The sequence below is a fragment of the Myotis nattereri genome (genome assembly GCF_964212035.1).
Source record: "Myotis nattereri genome assembly, chromosome: 17".
Classification (NCBI taxonomy): Eukaryota; Metazoa; Chordata; class Mammalia; order Chiroptera; family Vespertilionidae; genus Myotis; species Myotis nattereri.
The window spans coordinates 51,303,693-51,323,963 of record NC_138092.1 but is presented as its reverse complement, the minus strand read 5'-3'; the positions used below and the strand labels follow the sequence as shown (position 1 = coordinate 51,323,963).

The 20,271-nt window shown below is 55.7% G+C and overlaps 1 protein-coding gene across 1 annotated transcript in view; it reads right to left on the bottom strand.

Annotated features, from left to right (window-relative positions):
• Nucleotides 1-1,864: 1,864 nt before the first annotated feature.
• The window catches only part of ATP6V0D2 (ATPase H+ transporting V0 subunit d2), a 30,182-nt gene continuing 11,775 nt past the window's right edge, over nucleotides 1,865-20,271 (bottom strand). The window contains exons 3-8 of the mRNA XM_081111036.1: nucleotides 12,721-12,899; nucleotides 11,660-11,739; nucleotides 10,303-10,380; nucleotides 5,565-5,741; nucleotides 4,682-4,759; nucleotides 1,865-2,138 (exon numbers count right to left, since the gene is read on the bottom strand). Of these exons, the coding sequence (XP_080967162.1) occupies nucleotides 1,977-2,138; nucleotides 4,682-4,759; nucleotides 5,565-5,741; nucleotides 10,303-10,380; nucleotides 11,660-11,739; nucleotides 12,721-12,899 (754 nt within the window). The 3' untranslated portion in view covers nucleotides 1,865-1,976. The remainder of the gene's footprint in view (nucleotides 2,139-4,681; nucleotides 4,760-5,564; nucleotides 5,742-10,302; nucleotides 10,381-11,659; nucleotides 11,740-12,720; nucleotides 12,900-20,271) is intronic.

Sequence of the window (20,271 nt, the reverse complement as noted above, 5' to 3'; positions counted from 1 at the left end):
AATTGTCCGGGACGCCATCACAGTAACAATAACAACTGAACAGCAGGCTGCATGGGGTGACCAGGCTGGCAGGAGGGGTTAGTGAGGGATGACCAAATGACTGAACAGCAGGCTGTGTAGGGCGACCAGGACGGCAGGGGGGGCAGTTGGGGGTGACCAGGCCAATGGGGGAGGGAAGTTGGGGGAGACCAGGCTGGCAGGGGGGCAGTTGGGGGCAACCGGGCAGGCAGGGGGACCAGTTGGGGGTGACCAAGCTGACGGGGGGCAGTTGGGGGTGACCAGGCTGGCAGGGGGGTTGTTAGGGGCAATCAGGCAGGCAGGCAGGTAAGCAGTTAGGAGCCAGTGGTCCTGGATTGTGAGAGGGATGTCCGACTGCTGGTTTAGGCCTGATCCCTGGGATTGGGCCTAAACCAGCAGTCGGACATCCCCCGAGGGGTCCCAGATTGGAGAGGGTACAGGCTGGGCTGAGGGGAGCCCCCCCCCACGAATTTTGTGCACCGGGCCTCTAGTTACTAATGAAACCCCTTGTGGGGATTCAGAGCCAGACCCCACAATGTGCTCTGTGGTTTGTTTTGAGCTAAAGCAATTTTAGCTTCAGGACCAAGAGAAACTTCTGCCCTCCCTTTAAGTCCCTAGAGCAGGGGTGGGGAACCTTTTTGCTGCCAAGGGCCATTTGGATATTATGGCATCATTCGCAGGCCATACAAAATCATCAGCTTAAAGATTGGCCTGCTGTATTTGGTCAAACATTTAATTAGCTCACCCCTAATGCCTTGGCAGAGCCAGACCAAATGATTTCGAGGGCCTTATGCAGCCCGCTGGCTGGACGTTCCTCACCCTTGACCTAGAACTGAATTAGGGGCCTTGCCCATAACAGGTTCTCAGCGACAATCTCGGATGCACTCACCTATCTGGCGGGGCAGCTTTATTTACTGCATGTCCGTTCTCATCGTCTTGCAATGACCCTGTGAGCTCCCCAGGACGCCTGGCCTCATCCCTAGCGCGAGGCTTCTGTACCCACATCCCCCTTGAGTCTGCCTCTCTCTTATGCAGGGCCCCCATACATACGGATTTAATCTCGTCATTTTCTCTGGCTCACCTGTCTCCTGTCTATGTGATTATTAGACCAGCCAGAAGGACCTGGAGGTCGAGGAAAGTTTCTCCCCCCAACTCGCGTCCCCGCACCCCTTCCCCCCGCCTCCCCCCCCCTTTCCCCCACAAACAGCAGCACAGATTTCCTGTGTTGGAACCTTTCAGTGGAAAGAAAGGACTTGAGCAGCGTGTGGACTGCTTGTCTTCCTCTGGGCAGCTCTGGGCACCGGCTCGAGTGAAGGTTTATAGAGAATCCACGGCCTGCAAATGGACCTTATGATTTCTGCTGCTTCATGTGTAAAATCCAGTCTAGTGAGGTTACTTCCTTCTCAGGCTAAGCATGAAGGAACGGCAATAAAGAGAGCTGTGCCTTGTGTTTAGAGAAGGCTGCACAGGTGACACATCGGCACTGCCCCCCGCAGGAAGTTCATGCTAAGCTGCAGCTCTCTGAGCCCACCAGGCCCAGTGCCCCTGAAAAAGGAGCCTTCCCGTCACACGTGGCCATCTGGGCTACGCACAGCTCGGGGTTTGTGGGCGATGGAAGGACCCGACAGTTAAAGAGCAAAACAGGCCCCGGATGGCCGCTCAGGGGTTAGAGCATGTCCTATGCACCCAGGTCAGGCACATACCCAGGTTGCGGGTTTGATTCCCCATTTGGGGTACATGCAGGAGACAACCAATCGATGTTTTTCTTTCTTTCTTCTTCTCTCTCTAGAATCACTGAGCACATCCTCAGGTGAGGGGGAAACAGTAAAACAGACACCTGGTATTTGGGCCCGTGGAGAAGTATGAAGAGCAGGAGTAAAACACTTTTATTAGATTTGGTTTTAACACAACAAATGGTAGGGGAAGTCCCCAAGGGTTAATGAAAACGCCCGGGCAGGTTACAGAATCGGGATGTAGCTGTTGATCTTAGTGCGATGCCTTTGCGAGATGCACTCGGCGATCCACACGATGTTCCTCATTTCTTGCTCCCTCAGCTTCGTGTACGCATAAAACACGCCGCAGTGGAACTGCCTGGTGAACGCCAGCACGTTCATCTTCACCTGAGCAAGGGCACAGAGCACCGTCAGCCCAGCGAGGGCACAGAGCACCGTCAGCCCAGCGAGGGCACGGAGCACCGTCAGCCCAGCGAGGGCACAGAGCACCGTCAGCCCAGCGAGGGCACGGAGCACCGTCAGCCCAGCGAGGGCACGGAGCACCGTCAGCCCAGCGAGGGCACGGAGCACCGTCAGTCCAGCGAGGGCGGGAGCACCGTCAGCCCAGCGAGGGCACAGAGCACCGTCAGCCCAGCGAGGGCACGGAGCACCGTCAGTCCAGCGAGGGTGGGAGCACCGTCAGTCCAGCGAGGGCGGGAGCACCGTCAGCCCAGCGAGGGCACGGAGCACCGTCAGCCCAGCGAGGGCGGGAGCACCGTCAGCCCAGCGAGGGCACAGAGCACCGTCAGCCCAGCGAGGGCGGGAGCACCGTCAGCCCAGCGAGGGCACGGAGCACCGTCAGCCCAGCGAGGGCGGGAGCACCGTCAGCCCAGCGAGGGCACAGAGCACCGTCAGCCCAGCGAGGGCGGGAGCACCGTCAGCCCAGCGAGGGCGGGAGCACCGTCAGCCCAGCGAGGGCGGGAGCACCGTCAGTCCAGCGAGGGCGCGGAGCACCGTCAGCCCAGCGAGGGCGCGGAGCACCGTCAGCCCAGCGAGGGCGCGGAGCACCGTCAGCCCAGCGAGGGCGGGAGCACCGTCAGCCCAGCGAGGGCGGGAGCACCGTCAGCCCAGCGAGGGCGCGGAGCACCGTCAGCCCAGCGAGGGCACGGAGCACCGTCAGTCCAGCGAGGGCGGGAGCACCGTCAGCCCAGCGAGGGCGGGAGCACCGTCAGCCCAGCGAGGGCACGGAGCACCGTCAGTCCAGCGAGGGCGGGAGCACCGTCAGTCCAGCGAGGGCGGGAGCACCGTCAGCCCAGCGAGGGCGCGGAGCACCGTCAGCCCAGTGAGGGCGGGAGCACCGTCAGCCCAGCGAGGGCGGGAGCACCGTCAGTCCAGCGAGGGCGGGAGCACCGTCAGCCCAGCGAGGGCACGGAGCACCGTCAGTCCAGCGAGGGCGGGAGCACCGTCAGTCCAGCGAGGGCGCGGAGCACCGTCAGCCCAGCGAGGGCACAGCGCACCGTCAGTCCAGCGAGGGCGCGGAGCACCGTCAGCCCAGTGAGGGCTCGGAGCACACCCCGTCCGCTCGCCCGGAGCACAGGCGCTACCCAGTAGGAGGCGGCAGACTGGCTGTGCTGGAACAGTCAATGTGGACACCAGGAGTTTAGAGCAAGTCTGTAGGCCCACAGGGCAATCTGCCAATCTCAGCAGCACTCTGAGCAGACTCCTAGGGCCTGTGTGTGTGCACGTATGTGTGTGTATGTCTGTGTCTATGTGTGTGTCCATGTGTATGTCTTTGTGTCTGTGTCTTTGTGTGTGTGTCTACATGTGTGTGTCTATGTGTATGTGTGCATGCCTGTGTGTCTGCATGTGTGTGCCTGTTTTGTATGTGTGTGTGTCTGTGTATCTGTGTCTTTGTGTGTGTGTCTGTGTTTTTTTGTGTGTGTGTCTCTGTGTGAGTTTTTGAATGTGTGTGTGTGTGTGTCTGTGTGTGATTTTGGGACCACATTTACTTGGCATCTGGCTTGTGGGCTTGTCGCATTCAGGGAAAGCAATTTTCTTTGGCCACAGCCTTAAAAGCTTGGGAAGGTTTTAGCTGCCTAACTCCCTCCAGGGCAGCATCCCAGCCCCTGGCGTCCAGACTCAGCTCTGATGAGCTTTTCTAGAACGCTCTGCAGCAACCTGACTTACAGGGTGATTGTTTGTGTTTTTCTCTGTAGAAGGGAGATAAAAGAAATTTTTCAAAAAAACATTTGAACTGGGGCAGTCGGAAATGGGACCGTTCCGAATTCTGTCCCCATGGAGGGAAGGAGAGAGGGCCGAGATGGAGGCGGTTTTGATGCCCCTTGGGCCGCGAGGGCGCTCAGAGCAGGGCCGACAGGAGCCGGTCCGCTATCTGCGGCCTGTGCCGCCCACAGGTTCTCAGGGTCCATCCCAGGGCTCTCTGTGGCTCCCAGTCAATTGCAGTGGAAGGGCCGGTGGCTTGGAGAAATGAATGGACCGCGCTAGAAAGATGTGTTAGACTAGGGGATATTGCTGGTAAAAAATATAACAAACGAAACAAGTCCTTCTGTTGAGCAGCTCAGTACCCATGGACCTTTCTGCCTTTTTAGGGAACCGTGACTCGGACCCTCCGTGGAATTCCGCAGGAATAATTCCCACGTGTTACAGCTGTGCCCGAGCTGCCTCCTAACCCTAGACAAACCCGGAGGGCAGCGCCCACCGGGCTGGCCCGTGACGACAGGCAGGCTGTGATGTGGAGAACGCTGGGCCCTGGTTCAGGCCGCCTCCCTCCCAGCCCGCTCTGCACCTCCGTCCCACAGGGGCTTGCACAGGGGCCGCCCTCTGAGACCACGGCTGTGAGGCGGAGCCCTCACGCACAGCCCACGTGAGAAGACGTTAACCTCAGAGCGGGGAAGGAGCGGGCACAGCCATCCATGCCCAGCGGGTCCTACCTCGTGCTCGTAAAACACGTCCTCCAGCGACTTCCCCCCACTGCCGTCACCCACAGCGTCGAACAAGGGCTTGTAAACCTTAGAAATAGAGGAGAGACTATTTTGTAACAAGTTCTCATTTCTCATAAATGTATATGGCTCCTAGCAAACAGAAACGGCATCTATTTAAAAGCCTATCCCCGGAGGCCATGCTCTTGTAACTCTCAGGCCTCCTGAGGAAACATCAAATTTCCCCAGTGACAGCGGGTGGGATGGTAGCGGAGCCCATGGCGAGCGCAGCCCCCCCAGGCCAGGGGGTGTGGGAGCTCGTTTCCACGCTCAGCTCTCACTCTGGGGCGCAGGGAATGCGCCCCGTGGGACTGCAAGTGCGGGGGTGGGAGCCCAGGTTCAGAGAGTCCGCGTACAGCCCCTGGGGCACAGCAGGTGTTGCAGAGGTTTGGGCACAGCCTCCGCCTCCTGTGGTCCCCGGAGGCGTCCAGGGAGCCCCGGGAAAGATGGGCAGGTCCTTCAGTCCGGAGCCGCCTGCAGGGCTGAGTTAGAGGAGCGAGGAGCGGCTGGGAGGAGGAGGACCTGAGCTGCAGGCGGCAGGTGGGGCCTCTCCATCCTGTCCCCCAGAGCCGGGGCGCACAGCCAGGGGCCCCTCACCTGCTCACCCAGCCGCTTCGAAGGGCCCCTGGGTCGGCTCTTCCACCTGCTCTGACGTGAGCTCACGTTCCCTGGACGCCGTTCCCAGGGAATCGCTGTGTCAGCTCCTGAGGACCGTGCTGCCCAATGGTCACAGAGACATCCCTGTGCACCTCACAGCCCTCCGGGAGGGAGGCACCGCAGGGAGGGTGCGGCGTCCAGGGCCCACGAGAGCGAGGGGCACCGGTCATGTACGTACCCCGTAGTGGTCCGCGACCCTCTTCATCTGTTCGAAGTCCTCCGCTTGGGCCAGCAGGCGCAGGCCCTCGGGGTAGAGCCGGCCACAGGTCGGGTACAGGGCCTCCCGGGCGTCTTTGCTCAGTTCGGTGCCGAAGGAGTTGAGGGTGATGATGAAAGCTCGCCTGTCGGCCTCAAACTGAATTTGCAAGAGAGAAAGCGGTGAGACCGGCCTCTGCTCAAGGCTAGAGACAGAGCCCTAGGGGGAGTGGAAAAGACAGAGAAACAGCGATGTGAGAGAAACACATCGACTGGCTGCCTCCTTCACGAGCCCCAACCAGGGCCCAGGCCGGGGAGGAGCCTGCAACCAGGGTATGTGCCCTTGACTGGAACCGAACCCAGGACCCTTTGGTCTGCAGGCTGATGCTCTATGGTATAGAGTCTATACACTGAGCCAAACCGGCCAGGTGGGTGTTGTCGTTTTTAGGTTAAATAGCAGTAAATATAACTCTGTAGCTAAGAATTATTTGACTCGGAGCAGCTGATCTTGCTCTCTGGCTCAGGTTCCTCATTGTGGGGCGATGGGTCGAGTGTGCTCACCTGTCCTCTCCTCTGAGCGAAGCGCCGGGCAGACGGCCGCGGGGCGTCCAGGGCACCCGCACCTTGTCCTTCTCTCCCGTTGGTCTCCATGTCCTCCTCCTCCCGTCCTCCTCCTCCGACCCCCACCCCAGCCCAGATCGGCTGTTCCCGGCGCCGGTGCTGGGAACCCTTCTCAGTACCCGAGCCCCTGCCCGGCACGTGACCCGTCATTTAAAAATCTGCCTGGGTTTCTCTCCCCTCGAGACCAGACCCTCTGGGGCCATGCCTGTCCTGTCCACGTTCAATCTGAATGTCCAGCGCCCGACCCGTGGCAGGTGTCGGGTGGGCCCGTCAGCTCTCCTGGGGCGGCCTCCGCTCACAGCCCCTCCCAAACCCAGAGGCCACAGCGAGGAGCCGGGGCGAGGAGCCTGGCGGCCAGACCTCCCATCCTCCCAGCCGGCCAGAGGCCGGGCCGCCTTATCTGGAGCCGAAGGCAGCTGCCTCGGGCCCAGGACAGCACCGGCCCGTGTACTCTCAGGCCTCGCATGGTGAGGGAGGATGGGCCAGAGGGCGGTCCACGGCAACGGAACCTCCACATGGCGCCTGGTGGAGTGGGGTGATGGGCAGGTCGTCAGTGCGCCTCCTCAGGGTGGGGGGGCGGGGAGGGCAGGGCGGCTCGGGCTGCGCCAGGAGAGGGCCACGCCCCAGACAGCGCTACTGAGCAGCCACGTCTGTGTTCTCCCCTTGGAACAGTCTCCGCAGCCTGCACCGCATGGGCTCCACTCAGAACTCGACCTGTTGAGATCCTCCCTGCGTTTGAGGGGCCACAGACCCCCTTTTCACAGGAAGCCCTGCTAGTTCCCCTCCCGGTGATGATTTCCTTGGACCCCAGTAGCTGGTGACTCCCCTTGTTCTGCCTGGCTCCCTCCCGCCTGCGGGGGTGAGAAGATGCAATGGGAACTGTAAGAGGCTGACCGTCCACGTCCCACACCCTGGCTGGAGGGCACACGAGCAGCGCCTGTGGGTGCAGGTACGTCAGAGTCCGGTCCTTTTCCTCAGCCTCCTTACAAACACCCGTTCATTCTGAAGCCACAGCCTTTTGCCATTGCAGGAGGTGACTGCACTCTGGGACTCCTTCCAAGTCACTGTCAGCTACCCCAGTTAGAGCTGGGCTGTCAGGACACCCGTTCTCGCCCGTTCACATCTGGGGGAAGCAGGGGTAGGCCAGGGGCCGTGGAGGACAGCGCAGGGAGCAGGGGTGGGGGCAGCGCAGGGAGCAGGTTGGGGGACAGCGGCAGGGAGCTGGGGTGGCCCAGGGCCGCGGAGGACAGTGACGAGAACTGGAAGCAGGCTGGGCTTGTCACCTGTGTACTGACCAGGAGACCAGACGGCATGCTCTGGGCTCTGTGTCCTGTGGCATTAGCCACACAGACAGCGAGGGTGCCCTGGACACAAGCTAACTTTCTGTATGAAGTCACAGTCTTGAAATTCAGTCAAATGTTCGCATGCAAGCCCAGGTAACACCCTCCACCTGTGAGTCTGTCCTGTCACACGAGAGAGCACGAGACCACATGCGTGAGAACGTCATAAACTACAGAGATAAAGGGGAGGTTACGTGATCTAATGCTGCTATAAACCTGACAAATCTGGTCACATCAAGAAACGTTATAATCAGCCCGGCTGGTGTGGCTCAGTGGATGAGTGTCGACCTAGGAACCAGGAGGTCACAGTTCGATTCTGGGTCAGGGCACGTGCCTGGGTTGGGGCTCAAGCCCCAGTGTGGGGCGTGCAGGAGGCAGTCGATCAATGATTCTCTCTCATCATTGATGTTTCTATCTCTATCTCCCTCTCCCTTCCTCTCTGAAATCAATAAAAATATATTTTAAAAAACATTATAATCGCATGCCACATGTAACTGATATTTCCACATAAATGTATGAAGACAGTTAAATGGATTTTTGTTTTTATCGCAGCTTGAGAAAAACCTAACCTAGCGTGGTAGGTTAAGGGACAGGAAATGGCTGTGAGAACTTGGGACTCAGCAGCCGGTCCCACCGGCCCAGTGACAGCCTGCGTTCAGTCCTACTCGGTCCTTGCCAAGAGACCGTTCTCGGGGGGTTCTGGGGCCCTGCAGCCCACGCGCTGTGATCCTGCTCATAGCTCAGCCTTCCTGTGGGTAAGGGTTGTGCACTTAATGCAGAGGCGGATGAACATGTAGGAACTGGAGCCGGGGCCAGGATGCCCGAGTTCCCATCCTGGCCTCCCCTAACTGTGACATCAGGCCTCTGTGCCTCGGTTACCCCTCTGGAAAAATAGACGCTAAACTGCTCATCTCTGTGCTATGTTGAAGCCCAGGGGAACCCATGTGTGTGACGTTTAGGACAGTATCTGGTACGTACTGAGTGTCGGCTGGTCCCAGTGCTGCTGTACACCTTTTGTTTCAACGTGACTCCGATTCCACTTTGTTGGTGTGAAGTGTAAGAACCATTTCTACGCCATGGGAATTAGGAAGGCGGACACTATGAGCCCTGGACGACGCGGCTGCTTCGAGCGCGGCTAGTAGTTAAATTCAGGAGAAGAAGGGACAGCGCTTCGCCGGGTCACCAGGCTGCTGATGTGTGTGATGGGACCAGAAGTCCTGACGTTGCATGCACCTTAAAAAGTTCCTTACTCATCGAGCCCCACCCTCTGGGTGGAACAGACGAGGAAAAGACCTGTTGGAGTGGCCAGTGACACACTCTCTCAGGCTGTTCACTTCCGTTCCCACAGGGGCGGCAGTGTCTCTAGCTGTGACGCTGGGGGGTGAGCTGCTTTAGGGGAACTAATGCCGCCAGGTGCCGTTCAGGACCGTGCGCTACGCCACGTGCAGGGGAAGGTATTCAGGTGCCCCCCCCCACCCCCCGCCGCCCTTTTGCCTAAAGGGTAGTTCTCCTCAGGTTTCTCTTGAATTCAGAAGCCATCGATCCATATTCAAGGATCTGCCCACCCATGAAGTCAGAGCAAGAGATAACCTAATGATGAAAGGTAGTCTTTGGATAAAAATTGTTTTCACAGGGTTTTCTAAACCCAGAATAGACTAGTATAACTTAGAATTAAATTCTATCCTGCCCTGGCTGGTGCTCAGTTGGTTGGAGCGTTGTCTTGATACGCCAAGGTTGCAGGTTCGATCCACACTCAGGGCTCATGCAAGAGTCAACCAATGAACAAACAGATAAGTGGGACAATTAATCAATGTTACTCTTCTCTCTCTCTCTCTCCTTCTCCCTCTCCCTCTCCCTCTCTCTCTCTACAATCAATAAAAATTAAGTTACATATTTATTGTAAGTTACATATTTATTTAAATTATACATTAATTTTTAAGTCCAAGTGTCTGAGGAAGCCAGCCAGAGGCTGCGTTGAATGCCAACTGTGCCCAGATGCCCAAGGCCCTCAGTGCCTGGCTTTCCAAGCATTTGTGGTGATGTTTGAAACAAGAGGTCTCGGGCACAGATGAGATTCCCCTTTGACGACAAAGGGAGTTAAGATGTATAATAGCTCCTGTCAGAGAAGCAGAAGCCAGTGCTGAGCCCGCCCCCGTCCCTCCCCCCGCGCTGGGTGCATGAGCGGCCTTCAGGGGAGGGCTTCTACAGGGACCATGTCCCCTCGCTGGGGGGAAGCTGGGGGTCCTTCTGATTCCTATAGCGTGTAATTGCCATAGCTTACTAATTTTTCACTAATTATGAAAAATTATACAGCAAGCACGATCACATCGTTATGTGTTATTCTTTTCTAAATCTAAAACAACTCTTCAATGTAAGAAACTTGGAAAATCACTCTTTTTTTTGAATCCTCACCAAAGGATATGTTTTTACTGATTTGAGAGAGAGAGAGAGAGAGAGAGAGAGAGAGAGAGAGGAGAGAGATCTGTTGCCTTCCTTATATGTCCAACTAGGGGGAGAACCCTCGATCTAAGTATGTGCCCTGACCTGGAATCGAACCCACAACTGATGTCGCTACCCAGCCAGGGCCAGAAAATACCACTGTTAACGGAAGAGATCAAATGACATACAGAGAGCAAAACGCATTGCTCGCTTCACTTTAGATAAAGGAGCTTCTGCGATACGGCAGCATCCGTCCGATGACAGAAATGAAACACGTGGGAGCACACGTTTGGCACGAACGCTTCACGGACGCGTTCTCACCTCGAGAATGGGGCACATGATTTCTGCTGTGACGTCACCATGGTCCTTACAGAAGTTATAGAACGCCTCCAGGTAAGACTGGAAAGGAAGAGACCATAAAGCAACAGGGTGACCATCTGCTCCTTGGGGACATGTCTAGATCTGCTTTTCATGGCGTATTCAGCGCTTTCCTGGAGTCGAACCACTTCTCCCAGGGGAGAGAGTCGATGGGGAAGTGTTCACACTAACGCCCGTGGCACAGGCTGAAGAAGGGCCTCCACGAAAGAGCACAGCTGTGCTTATCTCACCTCGAAACCACTCACCATCGCTTTTCTGCGTGGATCTCGGTGACCTCACTTGGCTGTTCTGGCTCCTCTACCAAGAGTGCCAAGCCCTCCAAGCCCTTTCACAGCCCAGTAAAGACTCCTGCTCTGGTCCCTTCTCAGGAGGCGCACGGGGGCTCTGAGCACGGGGTGGAAGGCAGGCCTGGCTGCAGTCACCGCCCCTGGGCCCGAGCCCACACTGCACTCACTAGGGAACTGCTTCACCACGTCGCCTCACCCCACGCCCCCTGATCTCGTCGCCTCACCCCACGCCCCCTGGTCTCGTCGCCTCACCCCACGCCCCCTGGTCTCGTCGCCTCAGCCCACGCCCCCGGTCTCGTCTGAGGAGAGGAGCCACACCGTTTAGCTGGGTAGAGTGGGTTAGTGCCTCTACGTTGCTTGGACAGGGCCTTCCGCTGGCTGTGTCAGGGAGCCTCCTGTAGCCCATATTCATAACCAGGACGATGCCTGCAATGCAGTGCTTCGGGGAGGACCCTGCGCTGCAGCAGGGCGTGCTGCACAGAGGGTGGCGCCCACGTCCACTCAGCTGCTCTGAAGGCGCTGTGGTCATCCAAGTGCAAGGACAGAGCTTACTCAGCGCCTGTTACACAGAGAGGCCTGGATGGGGCGGCACTGTTCAGTCAGTCAGTGGCCAGATTATGCGAGTGGCACCTAGGACGCCCCGCCAGCTGGTCATCTTGGTACGCTGCCCACTGTCAGTGTGACAATTGTGGGACAGGTTAGCCGGCATCCGGGACTCTCACAGAATGGAGGACAGAGGTGAGCTCTGCCTAACAGAAGGCGCCCTGTAAATGCCGGCTGTTGCCTGTCCACCTGCCCATCGCCACCTTTACGCTCCAGCCAGGCCTGGGGACACAGAGCATGGGCTGTGACCTCCTCTCAGCCACCTCCTGCCGGGGGAGCTGACACGCATGCTCCAACAGGCCTCGCCTCACCTCGCCATGCATGGGGGGCGGGGGGTGGGGAGGGGGGTGGGCATCGCGTCTGACTAGAGCCCTGGCTAGGACGGTGTGTGCGGTAAAGACAGCAGTTACCTTGTACAGCTTATTGCGCAGAACTTCAATGTTCAGCTCATCGAGTGTGTTCTCAGACATGCAGTCTTGGAAGAATGGCGCTGGAACAGAAGTCACCACAGGTGAGTCAGTGAAAAGCAGACTGCAAGCGGAGAGTCTCCTGAACGCACCGCCTTGCTCACGAGGAGGACACGGGGGTTTCACCCGGCAGGACGGCCACGCGGCACCGCCCGGACCGCCCCTTAGGCACTCACGGCTGCGCGGGCGCAGCACGCGGCTCACGGGCTTAGTGGGTGCCCAGCGTGGGCAGCGCCCGCGTCCAGGCTCACGTCCGCCGTCTCCCACCACCCAGTGGTAACACTTCCCTCCCATGCCCTTACTCTGTGCCGACACGGAGTTGTACTTATTTACGTCTTACTTCGCGTTCAGAGCTCTGCAGTGGGCTGAGGGCACCGAGCTGCCCACGCGCCTGGTGGGACAGGCTGGGCCGCTCAGGCTCACGGCGTCCGTGCCAGACCCCTCCCTCCCGGGACCTGCACCGCAGCACCGGGCACTTGATGGCACATGTATTTTTCTCTAAAACTTTTGTCCAAAATGGTGACTATTTTGCCAAATGATCAGCAGGGCATCGCTCCTGTGCAGACCTCCTCACAACAACGCGTGGGCAGCGCCGGTGGCATCTCCGTGCCTTCAGGGCTAACGGACTCCTGGGCGCCCGACACCCGCGCCCTGCCCTCTGGAAGCCTGTGCAGACCGGCGACTACAAGGAAGGGGAGGCGCTGATTCTAAACTGCACCTCGGAAGGGAGGGCTCCACCAGCCACAAGGCCTGCGGTGCTTGCCGGGTCGGGCACAGCGGGTGGCGCTGGAGCTGAGCCGCTCCCTCCTGGTGGCCCCTGCGAGGTGACCGCAGGGGCGTCCTGTCTGGCTGAGGAAGGAGGGCTGGGCCGACGGCTCCTCAGGCCCCCCCGCTCCCAGCACCCTCTCCACTGGTGCTGTGCTCACTGGGACACGGTGCCATGGGGGCACACTTCCCAATGGCAGTGACCACACAGGCAGCCAGCGCCGGCCCCACGTTCGTACCTAAGGGCGTCTCCACCAGGACCGCGTGGAAGAGGTCGGACGGCGTGTCCGCGATGTTGACGGCCTCCATCTCCGAGAAGCGGCCCAGCGGGTGGCACCGCCCCAGCAGGTCCCGCACGGACTTCTTCTGCAGCGCGCCGCTCACCAGCAGAATCACGTTGTCGATCATGTAGCCGCACCTGGAGGAAGGCACGGCCATCAGGGGAACACGCACCCAGCCACACGCACCCACGGGAGAGGCCGGACGGTGCTTCCCGGGGAAGGTGCGTGACCCCGAGCTGCCCCACGGAGGAGCCGGGCCCTGAGACAGGACGGGCGCACGGGCTCCGCACCAGCGGCCTCCTCATCTGGAGGGGCGTCTCCGCACCTGGGGGCACAGGACACACACACACACACACACACACACACACACACAAACACACACACACGGGAAAGCCATGGGCAGGGGCTTTGGCTAAGGAGGGTCCCACAGTCCCAGAGCAAGAAGTTCCTGTAAACAGGACTGTGGAGGAAAAGGAGCAGAAAACGACCAGCCCCACAATCTCCCGTGTAAAAGATCTGCCCTGTTTATGCTCCTTGCTCAGCCTCAGATTTCTACATCTCTGTGTTTTACAGTTAGTTCTAGTCAGTAGAATCCTTGCTAAACTCACCTGCTGCTCATAGAAGATGAGGGCTGTCGATCTGGGTGTAGCGTGAAGACCGGAATGCCCACAGACCATGAACCATGTTACCTGTGGCAATGTTCGCTCAAAGTCTGACTTATGCCCATTTCATGACATTTGTCACCACCCTGTTTTGCATCTTGTAGCCCTAGAGTTACCCTTGTGTGGTCCTTGTTTTATAGGCTGTTCCCTTTGAGACGTGTGAACTCTAGGAGGCTTCGTGTCATCTTTTGGGGAATGTGTTCATTAAACTTGAAATGCTGCTGGTTAGCTAGTCGTCATCCTTGATGCTTGCTTTGACACATGAAAGGCCTGCCCCTGTGTCACATGGAGGCCTCAGGACGGCTGGGCGTCCCTTAGGGGGGACCGGACAACAAGCAGCTGGCAAACTCCGTGGCCACAGCAGACCATCCCTAGGGCTCCGTGACACCCCCCCCCACCCCCCGCGCCCCGCCCCCTCTCAGGACTGAGCTACAGGGTCCCCTCCACCTGAGAGGCTGGGTCTGCAACACGCAACCGCATTCTCGGCGACAATTCGGTGCCAGGACCAGGACAACGTGCCGTCTGCCAGTCACACTTGTCCATGTGGGAGGTACATACAGGGACAGGGACATACATGCAGAATCAGGAGCCATCTTTCATGGGAAGGACTGGGTGTGTGTGAAATACATTTGGTCCACATTTCTCATTAAGCTTTCCAAGTGTCTCCCGCTAGAAGTGACTTTTTCTCTCTGCACTTTTCATTTCTATTTATCCCAGGGTGAAATGAATCTTCGATATACATTGGTATTAACAACGGTGAACAAGAGGACAAGTTAGCTCATCTACTCACAGATATTCACTACATATCCGAGGAGGTAGCACTAATCCCACTGCTTTTGGGCAAGTCCCTTTACACGCTCATCTCAAATAGAGTCGTGTAGAGAGAACGCCTGCCATCTGTACTGGTTCTAATATCCGTGAAGACGGGTCTTTGTTCAGTAGCTATCTGTGGCCTCTAAGGGGCCTGAACACGAACGCGATGATGCTTTTCAATCGGCTACACACCTTCTCTCTGTGGGGACAGTCGGGTGAACTCTGGTGCCCGCTGGGCAAGCAGAAGTGAAGGAGCTGACTGCTCCCTGGCACCTGCCCCCGACCCCTTTTTGGGGTCATCACTGCCTCATCCTTGCCTTTTCTACCCTTTCCCGTCGAGGAGATGGCTCCAAGGTGGCCCTTTCCTGGCCACGTTTGTGGACATTAGGTGGCTCATAGGGAACACCAACAAGCAGTTCTTCGTGCCCGTCAGAGGGGTAAGCGCGGAGTGCTGACCGTCACCTGCCTGCACCCCGTTAGGAACAGAATGGGCAGCTCTCACCTGCCTCACTCAAGACACCAGCGTGACAGGTTTGAGAGAATCGCATTTCTTATGCTCAGGAAAGACCAAGCAGCCGAGAGGACAGGAGAGCATGTGCAGGTATCTATCAAAATCAAAAATCGCATATCCTTTGACAGAGCAATTTCACTGCTGGGAATCCATCCCAAAGAAGTGCTGGCTCGAGGAAGCCTGATATATGTACAATGAAGTCTGTTGCAGCATTAAATGAAATAGCAAAGAAATGAAACCACCTAGCTGGGCAAAGGCAGAACGGTTAAATAAGTGATGGCACAGCCCACACAATGGAACACAATATATGCCTTGAATAAGATAGCTCTGTATAATCTATGTAGAAAACTCTTCATAGAGTACATGAAAAAGACAAATTGAATTATGTGATACATATAATATGATCTCCTTGTTCTAAAACAAACAATGAAACCTACTATCTCTATAATAAAAGCCTTAGCGACTATTAAGGCAGAACGACAAGAATGACCAGTCACAAAAAACAAAATATAAATAAATAAAATATATTAAAATAAAAGAGCCCCCTGTGGCTGCCTGAGCTCCTGGACACTTGGCCCAGGGACCTGCCCCTCGGGATTGGTCTGGCCTCATTCTGAGGGATCATCTGACACTGCCAGGGCACCTGTGGTCAAGCCCTTCTGTTAAAAAAAAAAAAAAAGATTGACCAGTCGCTATGATGTGCACTGACCACCAGGGGGCAGATGCTCAACACAAGAGCTACCCCCTGGTTGTTAGTGAGCTCCCACAGGGTGAGCGCTGCTCAGCCAGAAGCAGGGCTCATGGCTGGCGAGCGCAGGGGCGGCAGTGTTAAGGAGCAGCAAGCCTAGCAGTAAGGAGCAGCATGCAGGTGGGCTGTAAGGAGCAAGGGGTCCTGGACTGTGAGAGGGCACAGGCCGGGCTGAGGGAGCCCCCCTCCCACCCAGTGCACGAATTTTGTGCACCAGGCCTCTAGTCTATATATAGAACCTTGATATGCAAATAGACCAGGGGTGGGCAAACTTTTTGACTCGAGGGCCACAATGGGTTCTTAAACTGGACCGGAGGGCCGGAACAAAAGCATGGATGGAGTGTTTGTGTGAACTAATATAAATTCAAAGTAAACATCATTACATAAAAGGGTACGGTCTTTTTTTTTTTAGTTTTATTCATTTCAAACGGGCCGGATCCGGCCCGTGGGCCGGAGTTTGCCCACGGCTGAAATAGACTGTACAGTGGAACAACCAAACAAACAGTTGCTATGATGTGCACTGACCACCAGGGGTTGTGTGTGGAACATGGCAGGCGTCAGCAGCAGACCTCAGAGCGTGGAACATCCAGGCTTTGGCTATGGAGGGATGGTGGAGCAGGTGAGCAGGGGTGCCAGACCAAGGCGTGGCGCTGGTCGCTGTCATTGGGGCAAGCCTCTGGTGGTTACTGAAAATTCTTTGTCCCACATGCTGTAGTCCCATCCTGCTTGCATCCACTGCCGGCACCAGAGCCACCGCTTGTACCTGCTGCTGGTGCCTGGTGCCAGTACCGATTGCTTGGCGCCATCAGCAGGTGTGAGTGGCAGCTACTGGCCCCGATTGCCCCTGAGGGCTTCTCCACCTCCCCCTGCTCCTGAGGGTGATCAGGGCAGCAGCCGCCACTCACACCTGCTGACGGCGCTGGCCCCACTCACACCCGCTGGCGGTGCCGGCCCCAGTCGCTCTGCACTGTCAGCGGGTGTGGGCCTGCACTGTCAGCACATGGGAGCAGCTGCAGCGGGAGTGGGGCTGCTGGCAGACAGAGGACCAGGGGTGCGGTGGGAGGGGCCGGGTGGGGGTGCGGAGGATGGGCCGAGACCTGCCCCTGTGTTCACCGCAGCCTCGCAGCCCACAGTTCCTTTCAAGGTTCACGAATTTGTGCACTGGTCCCCTAGTGCCGTGGTCGGCAAACTGTAGCTCACGAGCCACATGCGGCTCTTTGGCCCCTTGAGTGTGGCTCTTCCTAAGCCTTAGGAGGACCCTAATTAAGTTAATAACAATGTACCTACCTCTACAGTTTAAGTTTAAAACATTTGGCTCTCAAAAGAAATTTCAATCGTTGTACTGTTGATATTTGGCTCTGCTGACGAATGAGTTTGCCGACCACTGCCCTAGTGTATGTATAATTGTATATATACACATATTTATATTTCTTTGTTTATACACACATATTTCTATTTTTTACAAAAAAAATTTGGAAAGATCTGCAATAAACTTATGAGTGGTTACCTCTGGCCTCTGGTCTTTGGGAACTGGGTACTGACATACAGTCCTATCTGTCTCCTTATTTCTAAAATGTCAGTAATATTAGTGCCACCTGGTGGGGTTGTTGTGCTGTTGTGGACATCAAATAAATTTAATAGCCTGAGCAGCATGGCTCAACAGTTGAGCATCGAACTGTGAACCAGGAGGTCACAGTGGGTTCCTGGTCAGGGCACACGCCCAGGTTTCAGGCTTGATCCCCCATGGGGCATGCAGGAGGCAGCCAATCAATAATTCTCTCTCATCCTTGATGTTTCTATCTCTCTCTCCCTCCCTTCCTCTCTGAAATCAATAAAAAAATTAAAAAATAAAAATAAATAAATGTAATAGCCCTGGCTGGTGTGGCTCTGTGGTTAGAGCATCACTCTCGCACCGCAGGGTCGCAGATTCAATCCCCAGCCCTGCTCAGGTGCATTCAGGGTGCATTCATGATGTGTCTCTCACAGCAATGTCTCTCTCTCTCCCCACTTCTTCCTCCCTTCCTTCTACTCTCTCTAAAAATCAATGAAAAATATATCCTTGGGTGGGGATTAACAAAAAGTAATACATTTAATGATTATGAGAATGTTGGTTTGTAGAAAGCACTACTTAAGTTAAAACAAAACAAAAAACTCATAGACACAGACAACAGCCTGGCGATCACCAGAGGGGAGGGGCCGGGGGCAGTAGAAGAAGATAAAGCGGGATACATGGCGATGGAAGGAGACCTGGCTGGGGTGGTGAGCACACAGGACAACATACAGATGATATATTATAGAATTGTACACCTGCAAGCCATGTAATTCTACTAAACCAGTGTCACCCCAATACATTAAAAAAACCCAACTCTTAAAAAGTACAGGCTCTGCCCTAACCGGTTTGGCTCAGTGGATAGAGCATCGGCCTGCGGACTGAAGGGTCCCAGGTTCCAGTCCGGTCAAGGGCATGTACCTGGGTTGCGGGCACATCCCCAGTAGGGGGTGTGCAGGAGGCAGCTGATCGATGTTTCTCTCTCATCGATGTTTCTAACTCTCTATCCCTCTCCCTTCCTCTCTGTAAAAAATCAATAAAATATATTTAAAAAAAATAAAAAGTACATGTTCAGGGAAGGTCAATGGGGAAAAAAAGAGACACATGTACTTCTATCTATAATACTTTAAACAATGAAATAAAATTTTTTTTAAAAAGTACACGTTCTTCTTTTTCATTAGAAAGAGAAAGCCCAGCCGCGAGGCTCGGGGGCTGAGTGTTGACCTATGGACCAGGGGGTCCCAGTTCGATTCCCCGTCAGGGCACATGCCTGGGCTGTAGGCTCTCTCTCGTGCGGGGTGTGCAGGAGGCAGCTATTCAATGATGCTCTCTTATCATTGATGTTTATCTCTCTGTCCCTCTCCCTTCCTCTCTGAAATCAATAAAAATATATTTAAAAAGTAAATGAAAAGGATAAAGCCAATAAGATCAAATGAGGGGCCATCTGGCTCAGCAGCAGAGTCCAGGAGGCTCCAATCTCTCCGGGAACAGTTGAGGGGGAGTGCAGTGCTTTGGAGAAGGGGTTCCTGTGATCAGTCATGCCCCCTGGTGGTCCATGGATGCCTAACCAGAACGGTGAGGGAGAGCAAAGGAAAGATCTTGTAACCCACTCAGGGAACTGCTGTAGAGATGGCAACCCACACCTTCCCACACCCACGACATTAAACCAACACCTAAACCCTCCAACACAAATGTTGCTGATGTCACGTGGCACCGGCCACCCAACAGCAGCACTAGCTGTGGGACTGGCCTTTGGTGGTTTTTACCCCGAACATATTGGCTAAGAAATCGCCAACACACCAGGCCGCATAACATGAAATTCCGAGGTGTCTGGGAGGGTTTTTCTAGCTCTGTAACGTGCTGCTGATTACAGGAGTGAACGTGGATTCCACAGACACCCAGTGGCTATACTGCCTATTCCGGACAGGGACACAAAGAGGCATCCAGTCGGGGGCGAGGGAGATTTTCATTTATGCCTTTCTGAGCCCGTCGAGGGCCTGGCCTCGTATTCATAGTGCTGTACAGGGCGTCTACATTGCACGCACGCAACACGGTCCAGCTGCTGCCGACCATGGCTCCCTGTTTGCCACTGAGCCGGGGCGGGGAGGGGGCATAGTTTTGAGTGCTGGATATAATTTAGTAACTGGACTAATGAAAGCATGTTTACTATTGGGTGAAAGAGATAGAAACATAGTGATGAGAGAGAATCTTTGATCAGCTGCCTCCTGCACACCCCCCACTGGAGATTGAGCCTGCAACCCAGGCATGTGCCCTTGACTGGAATCAAACCTGGGACCCTTCAGTTTGCAGGCCAATGATTTATCCACTGAGCCAAACCAGCTGGGGATATATATATATATTATATATATATATATATATATATATATATATATATATATATATATTTGTTTTTTTAAAAAATATATTTTTATTGGACCAAGAATTGTGATCCGAGGGAGAACCAAGATGGCGACATAGGTTAACGCCGGAGTTTGCTGCCTTGAACAATTACTTCAAAAGTGAAACTAAAAGACAGAACGGACATCACCCAGAACCACAGGAACGCTGGCTGAGTGGAAGTCCTACAACTAGGAGGAAAGAGAAACGCATACGGACACTCAGAGGAGGCGCAGTGCTGAAGTCAAATTCTGAGGTGCGGAGTGCGCGGAGCGGGCTGGCGGCGGAGGGCGTGGTTGGCGTTTTCAATCGGGAGGGAGTCGCAGACTCTGAGCTCCAGATACCGGCGAGTCTTTAGGGACCCAGACTCAAACGGGAGAAGCAGGACTGTCTGGCTTCGGTCAGAGCGAGTGCAGCTTTCTCTCTGAGGTTTGCAGCCGTTGCTGGGACTCAGAGAGGCAGAGCCCCTGGGGACAGGACTGAGAGCCGCCATAACTGCTCTCTCCGGCCCACCCTGTTGATCCTGTGCGACCCGCCCCGCCCAAGCCGTGCACAGAGGCATTTGCCAGATAGCCTCAGGCAAAGGCTAGATTAGCACCTCCCTAGAGGACAGAAGTTCTCTCACTCCAGACACAGCTGATTCTCACAGCCACTTGGCCTGGAGGTCAAACCCTCCCTGGTATTAGCTACAACAATCAAGGCTTAACTACAAGACTGCGCACAAAGACCACTAGGGGGTGCACCAAGAAAGCATAACAAAATGCGGAGACAAAGAAACCGGACAAAATTGTTAATGGAAGATATAGAGTTCAGAACCACACTTTTAAGG